This window comes from Balaenoptera musculus, chromosome 18 (genome assembly GCF_009873245.2).
Source record: "Balaenoptera musculus isolate JJ_BM4_2016_0621 chromosome 18, mBalMus1.pri.v3, whole genome shotgun sequence".
Lineage (NCBI taxonomy): Eukaryota > Metazoa > Chordata > Mammalia > Artiodactyla > Balaenopteridae > Balaenoptera > Balaenoptera musculus.
Window position 1 is genome coordinate 2797572 of NC_045802.1, and position 17277 is coordinate 2814848.

At 47.7% G+C, this 17277-nt stretch overlaps 1 protein-coding gene across 6 annotated transcripts in view; it reads left to right on the forward strand.

The window, feature by feature from the left end:
- The window catches only part of TNFRSF19 (TNF receptor superfamily member 19), a 91038-nt gene extending 84089 nt beyond the window's left edge, over positions 1 to 6949 (forward strand). For all 6 annotated transcript variants that reach the window (XM_036831729.1, XM_036831724.1, XM_036831728.1 and 3 more), the window contains exon 10: positions 3804 to 6949. In XM_036831729.1, the coding sequence (XP_036687624.1) occupies positions 3804 to 3836 (33 nt within the window). In that variant the 3' untranslated portion in view covers positions 3837 to 6949. The remainder of the gene's footprint in view (positions 1 to 3803) is intronic.
- Positions 6950 to 17277: the final 10328 nt, after the last annotated feature.

Here is a 17277-nt window from a genome sequence, read left to right on the forward strand (position 1 = left end):
GAATGTGAGCACATACGTCGTTGGTGTACGTTCTTCTGGAAGAATGATGCCGGCCTTGAGTATGAAAGGGCAGAATCACAGCAACAGGGGCTCCCAGGCCCCGCAAGCCCTGTTCTGCCCAGACAGGGCTGCTGTCATCCTTGGTCCTTCCTGCCCCGGATCAGGGACGCGGCCGATGAGGCACAGGCACGCTGCGTGGGCTCCTGGATAGCACCTCTGTTTCCTTGAGACGTCCTGTCTTTGTCTCATAAAATCAGAAGGAGTCTAAAGTCAGTGTGGATGGAGATAGTTCCTTCTAAGAACAAATATGTGGGTTTATATGCATCTAAATCTGCAGTACTTTTTTTTTTTTTTAACTATGAAGAAAATCTATAAAGCATGTACAGGGAATTCTGTACTGAAAACATGTGTTGGCTTTGGAGAAAAAACGATGCTGGTTTTCTCATAATAACGGAAATGAAGAAGAGATCAATGAAAGGAGGAAAATCAAATAAATTAGGCATTTTAAAAGCACAGACTATGTACCTCTATAGCTGGGAAAGGTCACTTACTGACCTTGTTCTTCGGAGCCGGCCTCTAATTTTCACACTGTTCATGAGGATAGTAAGAAAAGACTTAAGAGTTGGCCTAGGTGCATATAGGTCTCAGAATGGACGTGGCCCACAGACCTTTGGACAGAGAACCCCCAGCAGCCCAGAGCAGCTAACAAGCCCCGAGAACGGGTGAGAGCAGGACGCAGAAGACAGGACACGGGGCCCTTTGGCAGCTAATCCCAACATCCCAATCGGATGCCTTGCCACGTACTCTAAAATGAACATCTTAGGACACTTAATATTTAATCTGAGTCACATTTTCATGACAAAATGCTGAAGTTTCTTTTCCATCAAGTCACTTAGTTCTGATGATAAACTTGCTTGTGTTGCCTTCACGAATTATGTGTTTCACCTTCTCGTGTATCTACTGTCAGAAGAAAGTCTGAGTGGCTGCAGTGACGGTGCTACCATCGGACTAGCTACAGTTCTTCCGAGTATTGTCAGTAGATAGAATTACTGCTCGTCTTAATTTTGTAGCTTGTCCCCAATTTTGTGGTGTAAATTCTAAAACTAAGGAATAAAGCATCTCGAAGTCAAGTCGTGTCCGAAGCAACTCAGCCTGCCCTTTTTCCTGTCTATGTTATTGAGGAGGTGGGGGTTAGGGTGGATAAGCCCTTTTGTCACAGCTACATGGATGCACAATTGTAGAAACATAGTTTAGTCTGTAAGATTGGTGCATCATGGCATGCATTCTTTTCAGAGTTGTCAAGGTAATTATGATTACATAAAGATACCTTCAACTCAAAGTCTGATGGAAAGTTATAATTACGTATAAGATGAATGAGAAAATGTTACATTCAGGTTGCTCCATGTAATTTATTTATTTATTTTTGAGGTAGTTCTCGGTGGCGAAGGACATCACCAAATATTTTTTTTATAAATTTATTTGTTTTATTTATTTATTTTTGGCTCCGTTGGGTCTTCGTTGTTGCACGCGGGCTTTCTCTAGTTGCGGTGAGCGGGGCTACTCATCCTTGCAGTGCACGGGCTTCTCATTGCGGTGGCTTCTCTTGTTGCGGAGCACGGGCTCTAGGCACACGGGCTTCAGTAGTTGTGGCACACGGGCTCAGTAGTTGTGGCTCGTGGGCTCTAGAACGCAGGCTCAGGAGTTGTGGCACACGGGCTTAGTTGCTCCACGACATGTGGGATCTTCCCGGACCAGGGCTCGAACCCATGTCTCCTGCGTTGGCAGGCAGATTCTCAACCACTGCGCCACCAGTGAAGCCCCATTCCATGTAATTTATTAATGAAGGGTTTTTATAGGCTTTCCAAGATGTGTTGTCTTATAACTATTAGATAATTTTGGCAAATCTAAATAAGACATCCTGAATTCAGGAAAGGGATTGTTAAAGTGTAAATCATTTCCATTTTCTCCATATAATTGAAAATAGCAAATAATATTTTGAGCCCATTTTAAGCGAGAATCTTTTCTAAACTCTGAAAAACACTTCTCTGAGTTGTAGTTACTGAACTTACCTCTTGCAAAGAATTTGATTTCGGAAGCTTTCTATTAATGGACCAGAGGGCAGGACTCCTGGCTCTTCAAGTTCAAGTGCAGTGAGCTTGGCCCCTGATGTGGGCTCACTCCTAACTCAGGAGGGCACTGTTTCCTGTTTGGGGGTTGGATGAGGGCAGCTGTTGCCAAAACAGCCCCACCCCTTTTTAAACAATTTATTTCTATTTTATTTTCAATGAAACTTTAAATTCCTACCCAGGCACTCACTTGTATTTTAACCTCTATTTCACTTGAATACAAGTTACATTCACTTGTATTTTAACCTCTATTCACTCTTTATTCCCCAGCTTTATGGAGATGTAATTGACATATAAGATAGCATAAGTTAAAGGTGTACAGTGTGATGATTCGATTTATTGCCACGTGCACCAAGGGACTTTTGTCTGTATTTGGTGTGAGCCTCAGATTTCTAACGTGTGATGCATTTGTTTCCGAAAATTTATTTTTACACGGTAGTCTTCCTCTGGATAGTTTAATGCCACCCAGAGTCTGATATGATAGTTATGGTTCAGGATAAAGCAAATAGGAGTGAGAGCTGTCTTTAGTCTGTATGATTCCATTTTAATCAAATGTTCCCTAAACAACACCTCCCCAGAAGGGAACCAGGACTAACATATTGAGACATCACTTGCTAAGATATTTGGGAGAATGAAGCCAGCCTGTTTAATAACAGGAAAAGCTTTCTTTGGTGGTGTTTCTTAACCAACGTTTTAAATGTCAACATGAAATAATGGAAGGAATGGTAGAAAAGATATGAGATGACCTGGGTTCTAGTTTCTCAATCTATCAAAATCTCTATTTTTTCCTTATTGGCCAATTAAGTATAATTTTCCTCCCTGGTAGCATTAATATGGTTGTTATTATCGTATCAGTTGATCAACATATTTGATAAAACTATCTTATTATTGAGAGAACCTCAGAAGTTTCTATTTCTAGATAATCTCCTTAGACCTTTGAAAAAAATTTTTTCTGTAAATGTGTCTGATATGTCACTAATGCCAAATTAGTGGTAAGTTAATGAAGGTTACTGCGTGAATGAAGGTTTCACTCACGTATAATAACACGCAGGTGACCCAAGCCTCAGCCCCTCCCAAAGTGAGGTCACTGTGCTTTTGTGATAAGGGACAGATCTAAAGGCTGCTCTCTCCTGAGGACGTTTGCCCTGTGACGTATGTGTGAGTATTCCAGGGAGGTCATTATAAGAGAAGTCTCATTCCCAGACTCTTTCTAAACTTTCTCCAATGGCTTCGCAGAAGTTTTAAATTCAAAGACTAAGAATAGCATTAATTATTAACCATCTTTGTTCTTTTAAAGAATAGACTAAAGAATCCTAAAATCTTTACCTACAATTGCTTTAAAAGAGTGCAACACAGAAACAAGCTTTAAATGTTTGACTGAGGTTGAAAATCAGCAAAAGAATTGTTCATTGATATAGTTTGTTTGGGGCACATTTTCATCTTTTAAGGACTGTTTGCACATATGGAGTGACTGTGGGTTGTGAGGAAATCTTTCTTTATTTTTATTCTCAGAGTACCTGATATTGGGACACCCTTACAGGAGTTTCTTGTCCGTATATTATAAAATTCACGTGCACAATTAGTAAAAGCTAAGCACCATAAATTTTTACAGTCACAGTTGAGGGCTTTAATTTGTAAGGTGCTGTGTTCAAAGCTGTCCTTCTGTCACCGTTTCAGGAGGCCGAAAGGACTTGCTTCTTTCTGCAGTGAAGTGTCGTACGGAGGCCAAAGGGCGGCCACTCCTCTGCTTATGGACTCAGCACCGTCTGGACCTCGCGTGGCATCTGGGGGAAGAAAGTAAATCTGAACCACACTGACGGCGTTTTAAGCCTTTCAACCAGTTGCTTCTGAGCCAGACCAGCTGTAAGCTGAGACCTCAAGGAATACACTCCAAGCGCTTCTGGGACTTTGCATCTTTCCTGCACAAGAAGCTTCTACGCTACAGGCTGACTTCAGAGACTGACGGGCCAAGTTTGCAGCCACCGAGCTTAGGGGTGTAACGAGAAACAGAAAGGCATGCGTGCTTCTTTTCATGGCGGAGGTGGTTTGCCAAGACTGAAGACCCAGAGTATAAATTTTCATTTACGTTTTCTTTCCGGAAATAATTTCATGTATCCTACTAAAAGTCAACGTCAGATTAGTTACTTTAGTTTTTAGGTAGGATGGATGGGTTCAAAAGGGAGTGTTTTTATTTCCTGAAGGTCACTTTTTCATCCTCTACATAATTAGCATAGGAGGTTAGAATCGACTTCACGTGGCCTGCCTGAGTCTTGGGTTTATTAGATGACGTTAACGGTCCTCACTGGGAATCAGAAGAGACCAAATCCTGCAGAATTGACGCTTCTCGCCTCAGCCCCTGTCTTGTGAACAGCGGCTGAGTTAGTTGACAAGAGGGGTCTGAGTTAGGACATGTGTTTGGGAAAGAACTGCCCATCCCTCCGAGTTAAAAGCCCCTTAGCGTGCTCATCCTAGATGAGCAGATTTATGTGAAAATCCGTGGATATGGAAGCATTTGTTACTTCTGTCCCTGGGACTGAGCTTAAAAGATCCAGAAGTTCTCTTTTATAGAGAATCGGTATTTATAATGATCTTTTATTTGCATCATATTTTATACTAAAGGCTTTAGAAATGACAACGTATCAGGTTTCCCTACTACTGAAACGTGACACCAGGTGAGTAGTCTTAGGAGACTCTGCGTATTAGGACGAGAAGAAATAGCACAACTTGCAGGCAGCGTTTAGGTGAATGGATGACGACTGCCGTCGTGTAGCTTGACCAGGACATCACAGGGCCCCCACCGATCTCCTAAGCTTCGTCAGCACGGTGATTCCCACCGTAGCCCAACGGCGCTGGATTTGAGAGTCTGGTGCTCCTATGGAGGCGATCCGTCCCCTACCACCTTGGTATTCACCTACTAGAACTAGCTCTAGAGCTGGGACAGAAATAACCCAGCTCAGGCATGAACCAGGGGCTGGCTCGTTTGCTCATCTCTGCGCCCTGGAGAGGAATTATTTGAGCAGGGTTTATTTTTTTCCTGCTTGAACGTACGTGATCAGCTCTGGCTGTTGTCTTTTAAGTGATTACTATTAGCTCTGTCCCACTTGCACTTAAAAAAGAAATAGACCTTTGAACATCCCTGTGTTAGAGAATGCTGAGGTATTTTGTTTCCAAATCAGTGTCTTCTACTTGACATTTAAAGTCAGCATTAGAGGGTATTCCTGGGCAGTCCAGTGGTTAGGATTCAGCACTTTCGCTGTGGAGGGCCTGAGTTCAATCCCTGGTCGGGGAATTAAGATCCCGCAAGCTGCACGATGCAGCAAAAAAAAAAAAAAGAGTTTAAAGTGAGCATTAGAGATCTGCCTTTCCCAAGGACATTTTTATCTTCCCTCTTATTGCCCCGTGCTTTGCTCTCTTGCAGTAGTGAGCTCTCACGAGGCCTCTTCCTCGTGCTGGGACTGTCCCTCTATCCGCAGTTCAGGATCCCTGTGCGGACATGAGCTCAGGGTATGTCGTGCACGTGACCTCCGTTCCTTTGACTGAAATGGGAAATTAGAGGGTCTCGTGGTAATGCACAGCCTTTCCTGTCTACCTGGTGTCCCGTCATAGTTGATTGACTTTCTTTTTTCTCTTCCTTTTTTAGCCTAAACCAGTGGTTCCTAAGCTCTGGTACTCACCAGCTCTTCTGAGACTTGCCCTTAGGAAATGTATATAAAGTATTTAGGACCTGATCACAAGAGGTCCACGAAAATGCAAGTTTCACTGTAAGTCACATGTGTGCCGTAGTTTGTAATCTGATCACTTTTGTGATGACAGAGGGGTGATCAAAGTAGGCCAGGGTTGTGCTCCTTTTTGTAACCTGAGTATATTTTCCACATGTAGAGCCCTCTTTAACTTCAAAGGCAAAAACACTTGCAGGAGAAAGCTAAGATTGATGGGAATGAGACTTTGGCCGCAAATCCTGAAACATCACTTTTGATCAATAGAGAAATACTTAGGGTTAAAAACTTGATTTCATTTGATACTGCATTTGAAAAATCCTGGGTTATTTTGTTGTGGACCATTTTTAAAGTCTTTATTGAATTTGTTACAATATTGCTTCTGTTTTATGTTTTGGTTTTTTTTGACCCCAAGACATCTGGGATCTTAGCTCCCTGACCAGGGATCGAACCCGCACCTCCTGAATTGTAAGGTGAAGTCGTAACCACTGGACCGCCAGGGAAGTCCCGATCCTGGGTTATTTTTATCCAGAGGAAGACAGTTTACTACCATGTGCTGTGGAAACATACAATGATGTTATAGTCTACACTCTTTGTAAATGCTGTAGAGGACAGTCCAGTTGGCATTTCATATCAATATCCTGCAGAACTCAGATAAACTCAGCTGCTAGGGTGCTGATGCCAGGATCGCCATCAGCTAATAACAGGGCTGGGAGTGCGGGTGCTTGTGACTTCCGGCACTGCAGAAGCTCCCTGACAAGGATGAGATCAGGATTGGGGAACAACCACATAAAGGCATGGGGTTTTCTAATCTTGTGTATATGGAATGTATTTTTCAAATGTAGATTTTTCTACTTTAGATAAAGTGTTAATGTTGCCGTTACCTAGGTTAAGCACTATTGTCTGTGCTAGTAAAAAAAAAAATAGAAAAGGAAAAAATACCCATCATTGCTTTAAGGCAGTCAGCTTGCATCAATTTAGACCTCATCCTGACGATTTTGCATACTGGAATTGATAAATTTGTAAATGTTGGTTTCCTTACATAACTAGTTTTGTAAGACCTTTTTTTAATTTGTGAATAAAACTGTTACCTGGTATTCTTATCGACACATCTGGTGAGAAAATGGTTGATGGTGTGAATGCAGATATGTGTTCCCCCCCTGCTCTCCATGGAGGGTCTCACTAAGATCTCCTCTTTCCCCATGCATCCCTCTCTGGATTTCAGACTCTAGGAGGGAGATTTGGAATCCTCTGGTTACATCTCTCGGGCTGGTCAAGCTACTGAAAAATGTACTGAGTTATTTGAGAAGCTTTAGTATCAAGGTTTTCTCATGACCTCTTTGTGTTTTTTTTTTTCCTTCATTTTGTGACACCGAGAGGGAAGGTCTGAAGAAGGAGAAGTTTTCCGTTCATTCTCTTTGGAGGTCAGTGGGGCGTTCTCCTGGGAGAGGTGGGCTGTGGGAGTGAGGGACGTGCACAGGGCAGCGCTGGTCACCGTGAGAGCCCTTGTTTCTTGCCAGCTCCTTCCCTTCTCCCTTCTCAGCCCCCCTCTTCCTTCCCTTCCTTCCCTCAGTAAAGCTTTGAAAGCTGTTCCTAGATTTTGAGAGGAATTTAGACTTCCTGGGGAAAAAATGGCTTATTTATTTATTTATTCTATTTAATTTTTATTTTATATTAGAGTATAGTTGATTTACAATGTCATGCTGGTCTCAGGTGTACAGCAAAGTGATTCAGTTCTACATATACATGTATCTATTCTCTTTCAGGTTCTTTTTCCAAAATAGGTTATTTGAAGGGTCACCATATTCTCTCAGCTTGGTGTTAAATGTCCCTGTGGACTCCATGAGGGAAGGACATTCATTAGCTTCTCTCCTCTTTCCCAGTGTCCATGCAGACTTGGGAGAGGGGGCCTTGCGGGACCACCAGCTCTCTGAGGAAAGTAGCTCAGATCCTAGGAGCGTCTAACAGGAGGCCAAAGTGTTCTGTCATCACACAGATGACACAGTTGCATGATTACAGCTATGACGGGTCTCTCTGCAGCTGTCCACTTGTCACTCTGAATATGTCCGTTTGTCCCATTTTAACTTGAGAAGTTGTCTGATTTTTTAAAAACGTATTTGGCACCCAAGAAGGTAGGAAAGTACAGCTTAAATGTATCATTCAGTTACATTGAAGCTAAACAGCAATCCGAGAATTTCCAAAATCTTCTATAATTTTGAAGACATTTCACGAAGACCCGGTGGATGATTCTAAAGACGTAATTATCCCACTCAGCCGTCAGCTCTCAGTAATATCGCTTATGTCACATTTCAGCCAGAGGAAGGTTGCGAGTTTTCTACCGTAGAGATTCAGCAGACCAGGGCCGGGTCCTTTCATAAACCACCAGTGGCATTTGAAGTAGTGTGATTTCTGGCTGCTTTCAAATTAGCCTTTCCAAGAGACTTGAACGTTAAAAACTTAACCAGCAAAATACTTTCTCTGGAACCATGGGTGGTCTTCTGAAGCAGGTTTCAATGATTCATCTGTAAAGACAGAGGAGTCTTTCTTTTTTATCTTAATTTCTAATGGCGTTAACTATTCCTACGTAAGACAGAAATAGCTGTGTTCTCTCAGTTTTGTTTGGGGTTGCATGTAGCCAGCAATGCCCTGCAGAGGGATTTTCCTCCCCTGGGTTGACTGTTTACAGTCAATAGAAGGTCTGCAGAATAGGCTGGCAATCCTTTAATTGCAGGTGAGAGAGGCAAGTGCCCACAGCCTGGTACACATCACCCCTCGGTGAATCAGGTAAGAACTGTGTCCCCTGAAATCTAAGCACAAATCTGACTCCTCTCAGAGGCCTTCTCTGGGAAGAAGCTGTTTCCTGTGTCAGCCCCTCCTTCCTTCCTTCAATATCTTGATATATTTATATAGTTGTATAGGGTATGTGCTCGGTCATAAATGCAGTGCCGAGGTTGAAGCAGACACTAACTGTGAGGGAGACAAGCCTTTTAAGTATTTACAAAATGGGTCGCGTTGTAAGGAGAGTGCAGATTCCTCTGAGGCGTGAGGGAGCAGCGACGATCTGCGGACACTCAGGACGAGCGCGGAAGCTGGGGAACCTTGTTCACGGCGGAGGTCCCCACGAGCAGCACGTGGAGAGGCCCAGCTTGTTCTGGGAGCGGTGGGACCAGGTTTGGGGGGAGCGGAAGCTTCAGCCTGACAAGGGCCTGGTGTGGTGCCCGGGGTGTCAGCTCTGCCCTGGAGGGAGTTCACTTGCCTTTCAACAGATGGGTGATGTGACTTGAAAACCCTGAAATCTCTAGTCTTCCAGAAGCTTGGACGTTACAAAGCTAGGTGAGTTAGACCTCTGGCTGGGAGCAGGGGATGCGGGCAGCTGTGCATGGAGAGGCGGACAGTCAGTCCCCTGTTTGGAAATACCGGGGCTGAGACTCTTGTGTCATCGAGCTCACGTTTGTCCTGTTCCGATCTCAGGGGAGACGGTGCTGAGCGCGAGGTGCACGCTTAGGACTCGGCTGAAGCACCTGCTCAGGTCAGATCCGCGCTCCCCGGTCCCTGAGAGGCCTCGGGTGGGGACGGGACTGACTTCCCAGCCCCGGCGTGGCCATATGTCCCACAGCAGCACTGCTCAGACGCCTGGCCTGAGTCGGCCGCTGGGTGAAAGGCGTTTGTCCACTCGCTTCTAGACCTGAGCCAGCCGCCTTCATCTGAGAGCTAAAATCCTGCCTGCCAGTTTTTTTCTCAGCCCCTCGCCCTTGTCTTAGAAACGCTGCCACTGTTACTGCTTGTTCCTCGAGTGGCCGAGCAGCCTGGCACAGAAAAGCTCGAAGGCTGGCCCCTGGTTCGGGGTGGGCGGCGAGGCCCAGGGGGCCTGTGTGCAGCCTTTTCTGCTCCCCCAGCTCTGTCACTCCTGCTCGCCCTGGTCCCCACGGTGCGGCCTCTCAGCTCCCCTGTCGGCCCCCCTGTCGGCTCCCTGGCACTCAGCACCCCTGCAGGGAGGTCTTCCCGGGTAACGTTAACCCCAGATAAGTGCCCGGAGAGAGAAGTAGTCAGGTGGCTGGAGATGGAGCCCAAGCAGGAAGGTGAGGAAGGAGCCGCACAGAGAACCCAGGACCCTCCCTGAACCTGGAAGCGAACCCCATGCGGGTTGGGGGACGGGGGGCGGAGCAAATGAGGAGCAGCTGCAGTCACGTGACCCGAGGGTCCCGTTTTCTGCAGAATGACTGTGTTAATCCTAATGTCCCTAAAGCCTAGGGAGAGAAACTGGGATTCAGTGTTTTTTCAGATGCGCCACTCAGAAGTGGGGAGGGAAGACTCGCGTGTGAGCTTGTAGAGAGGAAGCCTTCCTCCTTCCCTTGCTGCTGTCCCCCTCTGTGGCCCTCACCACGTGGCCTAAGGTCTGGGTCCGTTTCCCAGCCACGCAGGTTCCAGCTAACGCGGGGGCCGCCTCCTGGGCCGCCCATGGCCGCGGTTCCGTCCACGCAGAGCTCCCAGAACGCATCCAGGAGGGGAGCTCAGGTTGCATCCGAGTCCCATCCGACCGTGAACGTTGTATTCCCTTGAGGAATCGCACATCTAATAAACCTGCGCGGTAATTCTTGCGCTCGCCTGTCAAACCTAGGACAAGGCGCCTTTACGGACGTCCCTTCCTGGAAGGTGAGTTTGATGAGGAGGTTATGGAAGGTCAGGTTCCAGATGAGGCCTCTTGAGAGAATGTCTTCTCTCAGCTCATAAACCAGTCAACCACCCATAACGCTGTGGATTCCAGTCACTCTCTGACTGGATCCCAGTTAGATATTGCATTGGGGAGGGTGATGGTTAATTTACGTGTCAACTTGGCTGGACCACGGTGGCCACGTATTTGGTCAAACACTGGTCTGGATGTTGGTGTGAAGGCATTTTTTTAGATGAGATTTTTAGATGAGATTAACATTTGAAGCAGCAGATTCTGAGTCAGGCAGATGACCCTCCATTGTGTGGTGGGCCTCGTCCAATCAGTCGAGGACTTAAGAGAAAAGGCTGAAGCTCCCTGAGGAAGAAGGAATTCTGCTTCCAGGCGCCTTTGGATTCAAGCTGTACCATCATCTCTTTGCTGGTCTCCAGCCTACTGGCCTGACCTGTAGACTTTAGACTCGTCAGCTCCACAATCTCTTAACTCCTTAAAATCAACCTCTCTCTTTCTTTATCTACCCGCCCTCCCAACACACACACACCCTATTGGTTCTGTTTCTTTGGGAAAACATGACTAATACAAGGACCAAAGATTAATCAATCAGTCAATCCCCAAGCTGCATAGACACCAGTGACCAGAACTTGTGGAGCCGTAACATGAGTGAAAGGTTCTCTGTCGGGCAGACCGTAGAATCTCGAGGGGCTCCAGGTGTTCTTAAAGGCCGAGTCACACCACCCAGAGGTCACTGCTTGGAAACCACTGGACCGTCTCGTCTTTTTCTTCAGGCCCAGCTCCCTTTGCCCCCCACTCCCTTTCCTCCCTTCTCATAATTCCCATCCGGTCTCCCTGCTCCTCTCTCCTCTCTCTACCGTGCAGACGGCCTCCTGCCAAAGAGGCTTCGTCCGTGAAGGGAAAGTCCTGGCTCTTGTTGGTTTTGATACGACGACTGGACGTTGGTTCAGGGAGAATAAGAGAAAGAAAGCTATGGTTCTCTTCTGGAGGAACGGCCAAAATGACACTTCCTGAGGTGAGCGCTGGCCTGAAAACACTGTTGTCATTTGTTGTGAAACATGCAAAACAGCTAGCGAGTGTGACTTCCTTTGGCTGAGAGCTTCAGTACAGCGAACTTGTAATTGTTCTGCCTCTTCAGCAGCCCGGGCAGCGGGCACTGCTTTCCTGTGAAGGGAGTGATGCACAGACAGAGCCCAGGGTCTTCCGGGGACTCAGAGACAGACTCGGAGCAAGAACCCCTGTGGTCCTCCACGGCTCCCAAGGACACTCAGGAGTCCAGGAGAAACTTGTTCCCCAGGACCCAAAGCAGAGTCCCTGCAGGCCTCACTTCTCCCTTCCCGAAAAGCCAACCCCGCCTGCAGGATCGTATAAATCACTCTGGGGGGGGACACTGTCTTCGTTCTAAACCCAAGTTCTGTGCTGGCCTCTGACTGGGATTCAGGGTCCCAGGAATGGCATCTCCTAAAAATCCAGCATGCCCTTTCATAAGCAAACCAATTCAGTTGTCAATTTCCACACCTCCTCAAACAAAATGTAGAATTTGTTAGTGTAGAGCAGGAGCCCGAATTTCAGAAAAATCCTACATTAAACAGTACAGTGGAGGCCGCCACACAGGAGAACAAGCTCATGGCGCAGAAGGTGTTCCTCACTTTCAACACATGTGCCTTATCTGGCTCGATCTGCCCCTATGGTCAAAAGTCTATATGGCTCCATGGGTATAAATATTGTTTTTTCACCAAAGTTCAATCCAATGGATAAAGAGTTACCTCTACCAAAGATAATACCAGCTTTGGAGACAGCTCTAAGAGATGCGTTTGAAAGAAATCTTAAGTAACAGCAACATTATCAGAATAATGAATTGCCCAGTGAAGGAACATCTTTGAAGTTAATGATATTTATCTGGATATTCAGGGCTTGTTTGTTGTTTAGAATCTCAGTACTTAACGTCCAGGCCTCACACGCTGCACATTCTGTCGGAAGTGGTGAACATGCTGAAAGCCCGACCCGCGCTTGGGGGCCTCTCAGTCATAACGTGACATTTGAAAACAGCTTATCTCTTTTTCGGCGCTTCTACATCTGTTATCTCGTCTTCACATCTGTCCTACGAGCAGGATTACGATCTTCATCTTACGGATGAGGAAATGGAGATTCAAAGACAGTAAAAACCAGCCTTAAAGTCAGTAAATGGTACAAAGTGGTAGAAAACATGTAAAAAGGTTTTCAGCCAATAGTGGTAGAGCTGAGAGGTGAACCCTGGATTCCAGCTCTCAGAGCCATGATCTCCTGGTCACGCAATGCAGCCGAGGAGTCCCTTTCCACACTGCGGTGCAGGGAGAGGGGACCCGGGCTTCTGGCCGCATTTGTGTGGGATGAAGGCGTGGGACTCCTGGCTTCACCTACAGCCCCAGGATGGAGCTGGAAGGACCATAGAGATTGTCTGGTCCTGCAGCTTCAGCCTGGAGATCTGCAGAGCCCAGAGTTCTGAGGAGGCTGCCCCAGGGAGTGAGAGAGGCCTGCAGCGGGTACCTGGCCCATCTCAGCCCTGCTCCAAACACAGGACCATTCATCTCTTACTCTGCAAATGCACAGACATGGACCCAGCGAATCCCCACTCCATCCTTGGTCTCCTGGCTCTGAATCCATGGAGGACAGCAATGGCTTGATGATAATGAACACCAAGACAAAAAGCAGAGAGACCAGATTCTAGTCCGAGTTTAGCCACCAACAGCTGAGGGAGCTTGGGCCCATCACTTCTTTGGATTGTTTTTCTTACTCTAATATAAAGGAATCAGAGGTTCTTTCAGGCCCTTGTGTTCTTCAAGCTGGAATCCCGGGTTATGGAGACTCAGAGCACCCACCACAAGGGCACAACCCCTCATGTCACAGCACTGTCCCTGCTCCCTACGGCCAAGCTCACCTTCCACACCTGCCACATACCGTTGGTGGCCAGTTTCCAGTTCAAGCCCCAGGGTCCCATCCTTCTTATACTGTTACCCCAGGAAAATAGCAGGACCTGGCTGTGATCCGTACCCCGCACCTCCACTATTTCTGGATGCTGTTGGGGTGGAAACACCAGGCTCCTATGAAAAGTGTGCAGACCATGGAAGCCAGAGCAGCCATGGGTGCCTGGGAGGTCGTCTGATCCTTTTATTCCTCTCTCAAAAATGTTTATCCATCCGCAGTGGAATGGATAAACAAAACGTGGTCTACCCATAAAATGGAATATTATTCAGCCTTAAAAAGGAAGGGGGATAGGGAGCGTGGGAGGGAGACACAGAGGGAGGAGATGTGGGGATATACGTATACGTGTGGCTGATTCACTTTGTTACACAGCAGAAACCGACACACCATTGTAAAGCAGTTATACTCCAATGAAGATGTTAAAAAAGAAAAAAAAGGAAGGAAATTCTGACACCTGCTACAATGTGGGTGAACCTTGAACACATTATGCTGAGTGAAGTAAGTCACAAACAAAAGGACAGTATATAATGCTACTTACTGTGGTGTACTTACAAGAGGCAGATTTATAGCGACAGGAAGTGAAATTGAGGTTTCTAGGGTCTGGGGGAGAGGAAGGGGTAGTTAGTGTTTACCGGGTGTGGAGTTTATGTGCGAAGATGACAACGTTTTAGGTGGAGACGGTGGTGATGGCCACACAACATGGCGCATGTACTTGGTGCCACTGAGATGCACACTTGCGTTGGCTAAAACGGTAAGTTTTGTGTATATTTTACATTTTTTAAAGCAGAGTCTGTTTCTAAACCAAGGTCCTGGGGGCCCAGCGCACGCCTCTCAGGTGGGCCCGCGGCTGCACACGCAGCTCCCTGGGCGACATGAATCACGGAGTCTGGGACGCTCCTCCGAGCTGTTCTGGGTGGGGACACTGAGCCTGCGGCCCGTGAGGCCGGCAGCACCGGGCTCCCAGCGCGCCCTTCCCAGAACTCCCCCAGCACCTGCGGCTGCGGGACGCGGCTCAGCCGAGACCGCCGCCCTCGGCCGGCAGGGCCACCGCGCAGCCGCCGCCTTCGGACGCTCGGGTCGCCGGGGCTGCGGGCAGGCGGGGCGGAGTGGACGGGCGCAGCGCCCCGCACTTCCGCGCGCCACGCGGCCGCCCCGGGATCCAGCCTGACTTGCCCTTGGGATCCATCCCTTCCTTCCCTCGGGTAGAGTCACCAAGGGCGCGGAGAGTCCAGCTCCCGTGAAGACAGGAGCCCGGCCGTGGGCAGGCCCTTGAGCCCGGCGCTGGCCGCAGCCGTGTCCGGTGTCCCGCCGGCTGCCGTGCCCCTGCGCCCAGCCCCGCCCCGCCTCCCTCCCCTGCCAAGCGGGTGGGCGGGGCCGCCCGGAGGAGGGACAGTGGCAGCGGGGAGCAGGGCAGGCTCGGCCCTGACCCGGCGCCGGCACCCGCGCAAGTCACTTCACTTCCCTGAGTCGTTTTCTTAATTGTGGCAAAAGAGACGTAACGTATAATCTACCGTCTTAACCATCGTAAGTGTACAGCTCAGTGGCATGAAGTACTTTCACACTGTTGTGCAGCCGTCACCCCCATCCATCCCCAGAACTTTTTTTTTCTCTTTCCAAACTGAAGCTCTGCCCCCATTAAACATTCACTCCCCAGCCCCCTCCCTCCAGGCCCTGGCCCCCACCATTCTTCCCGTCCCTATGAATTTGACGACTCATATAAATGGAATCATATTTATCCCTTTGTGGCTGGTTTATTTCACCCGGCATAATGTCCTCAAGGTTCATCCATGTTGTGTAGCAGGTGTCAGAATTTCATCTTGAGTTTCCTTTTAACAACTCCTGTGCAAAATAGTGATGATTTCTAACTCTCCAGAAAGAATATAGTAAGAATCGGAGAGAAAATATGTAAAACTATCACAGAATAGGTGCTCCATAAGTGGAAGATACTACTAACTCTACATGTATTACCAGTATAATAAGATGTGGAAAGAGTCTGCAAGCAAAATGGAAAGAGTCTTTGGACAAAAAAATGTTGCCTGCCATTCCAGTAAACAAGGAATGTTGCTTGCATCAAACCATCAGCCAGGACGGTGCACCCTGAGGGGATTCAGGATGGAGAGAAACAGGACACTGGCCCTAGACAGTTAAGATGCAGATCTAAGGAAGAATTTCGACGAGCCCAGACTCTTGCATCTTCCCACCCATAGAAAAGCACGAAAATCGTTAACTTGCGATGTCTGTGTTTTGTGATTAGCGGTCCTCATTTGATGCTCCACTACATGTTTGATTGTTTCTGGCAAAAACTCCTGTGCATCCCGGCTCCTCCCTGACCTCTTCAGAGAAGTTTCTCAGAGCATCTGAGAGGCTGTCTCCTGGGCCATGGTCCTCAGCAAGCTCCCCGAATAAAGCATAACTCGCAACTTTTAGGTTGTGCGTTTTTCTTTTTCAGTCGACAAGTTGCCTCTGCCTGTTCATCTGGGCTTGTGAGGTTCAGGGGGTCAGTTCAGAGCTTCCCACAGTAACGCGGGATTCCTTGGAGGCAGAGGAAGACTGAGGCCAGACTGTGGTTTGGCGACCTTGTTCCCTCCAGGTGGTGTGTGTAAGGGTAGAGGAGGTGGGAGAGGGTACAAGGAGACCGGGATGTTTCATCCTGAAGTCTGGGGTGGTTTTCCAGCACTGCCGCAAGAAACTCCTCTGGGCCAGCATGGAGATGCAAGGCCCCCAGGCCTGGATGCACAAATGCACATGTGCAGACAGTGAGACAGCAGTAAGCTGGGAAGCAGTGGGCCAGGCTTCCCAGGGAATCTCCCAGAACCTGGCCTCCAGGAAGGAGATCTCAGCCATGAAAGGCCACTGCCTGTGGGTGGGCTGCAGGTGCCAGACCAGCAAGTGTGGAGGAAGCAGCAAGGGTGACGGGCAGAGGCTGCAGAGGTGACAGCAGCTAGGAAGTTGGTGTCGGCACATGGCCCAGGGTGTTTGCTGTGATCCACCTGTTCTGGGATTCTGGGATTCTGTTCTGTTCTGGGATTCTACCAGTCCCTGTTGGGTAAACCTATCCAATACTGCCTCAGGGGATGAAGGCCTGGGAAAACCAGCTACCCAGGAAGCCCAGAGAGCCAGGGATTCAGGCAGCACCGGCTGCACCCCACGCGGGGGCTCTGTCCGTGCTACTGTGCCACAGAAGTTTACCTGCAGGGACAGAAGAGACTCTGAAGAAAGAACCAAGGGCAAGAGGGACCAGACGGAGCAATCTGAGAAAGCCCTCCTGCCCGGTCTGTCACCAAAGTATCTCAGAGGAGGAAACCAGGCCCCCAGAGCAAGAGCCAGCCGACACGACAAGGGCCAGATTACATCTCCAAGAACTTGCTGCCATCCAGCCACAGTCTGGAATAAATCTTGTTACATGATTAAAGATATAAAAGAAGAAATAAAAGATTATGGGACTTCCCTGGCGGTCCAGTGGTTAAGACTCCGTGCTACCACAGCAGGGGTTACGGGTTCGATCCCTGGTCAGGGAACTAAGATCCTGCATGCTGCACGGCATGGCCAAAAAAAAAAAAAAAAAAATTATGGGCGAGGAAAACAAGCAGATGTAGAAAATAAACAAATAGAACTTCTAAAAATTAAAAACATGATAAATGAAATTTAAAACAATAAATGTTAGGAAGCAGAAGAGACAATTGGAAAGAAAATCAGTGGGCTGGAAATTGGATCTGAGGAAATAGAAGGGACATATGATAGAACACGTGAAAAATAAGATGAGAAAGTCTAACACGTATCTAAAAGAAGTTTC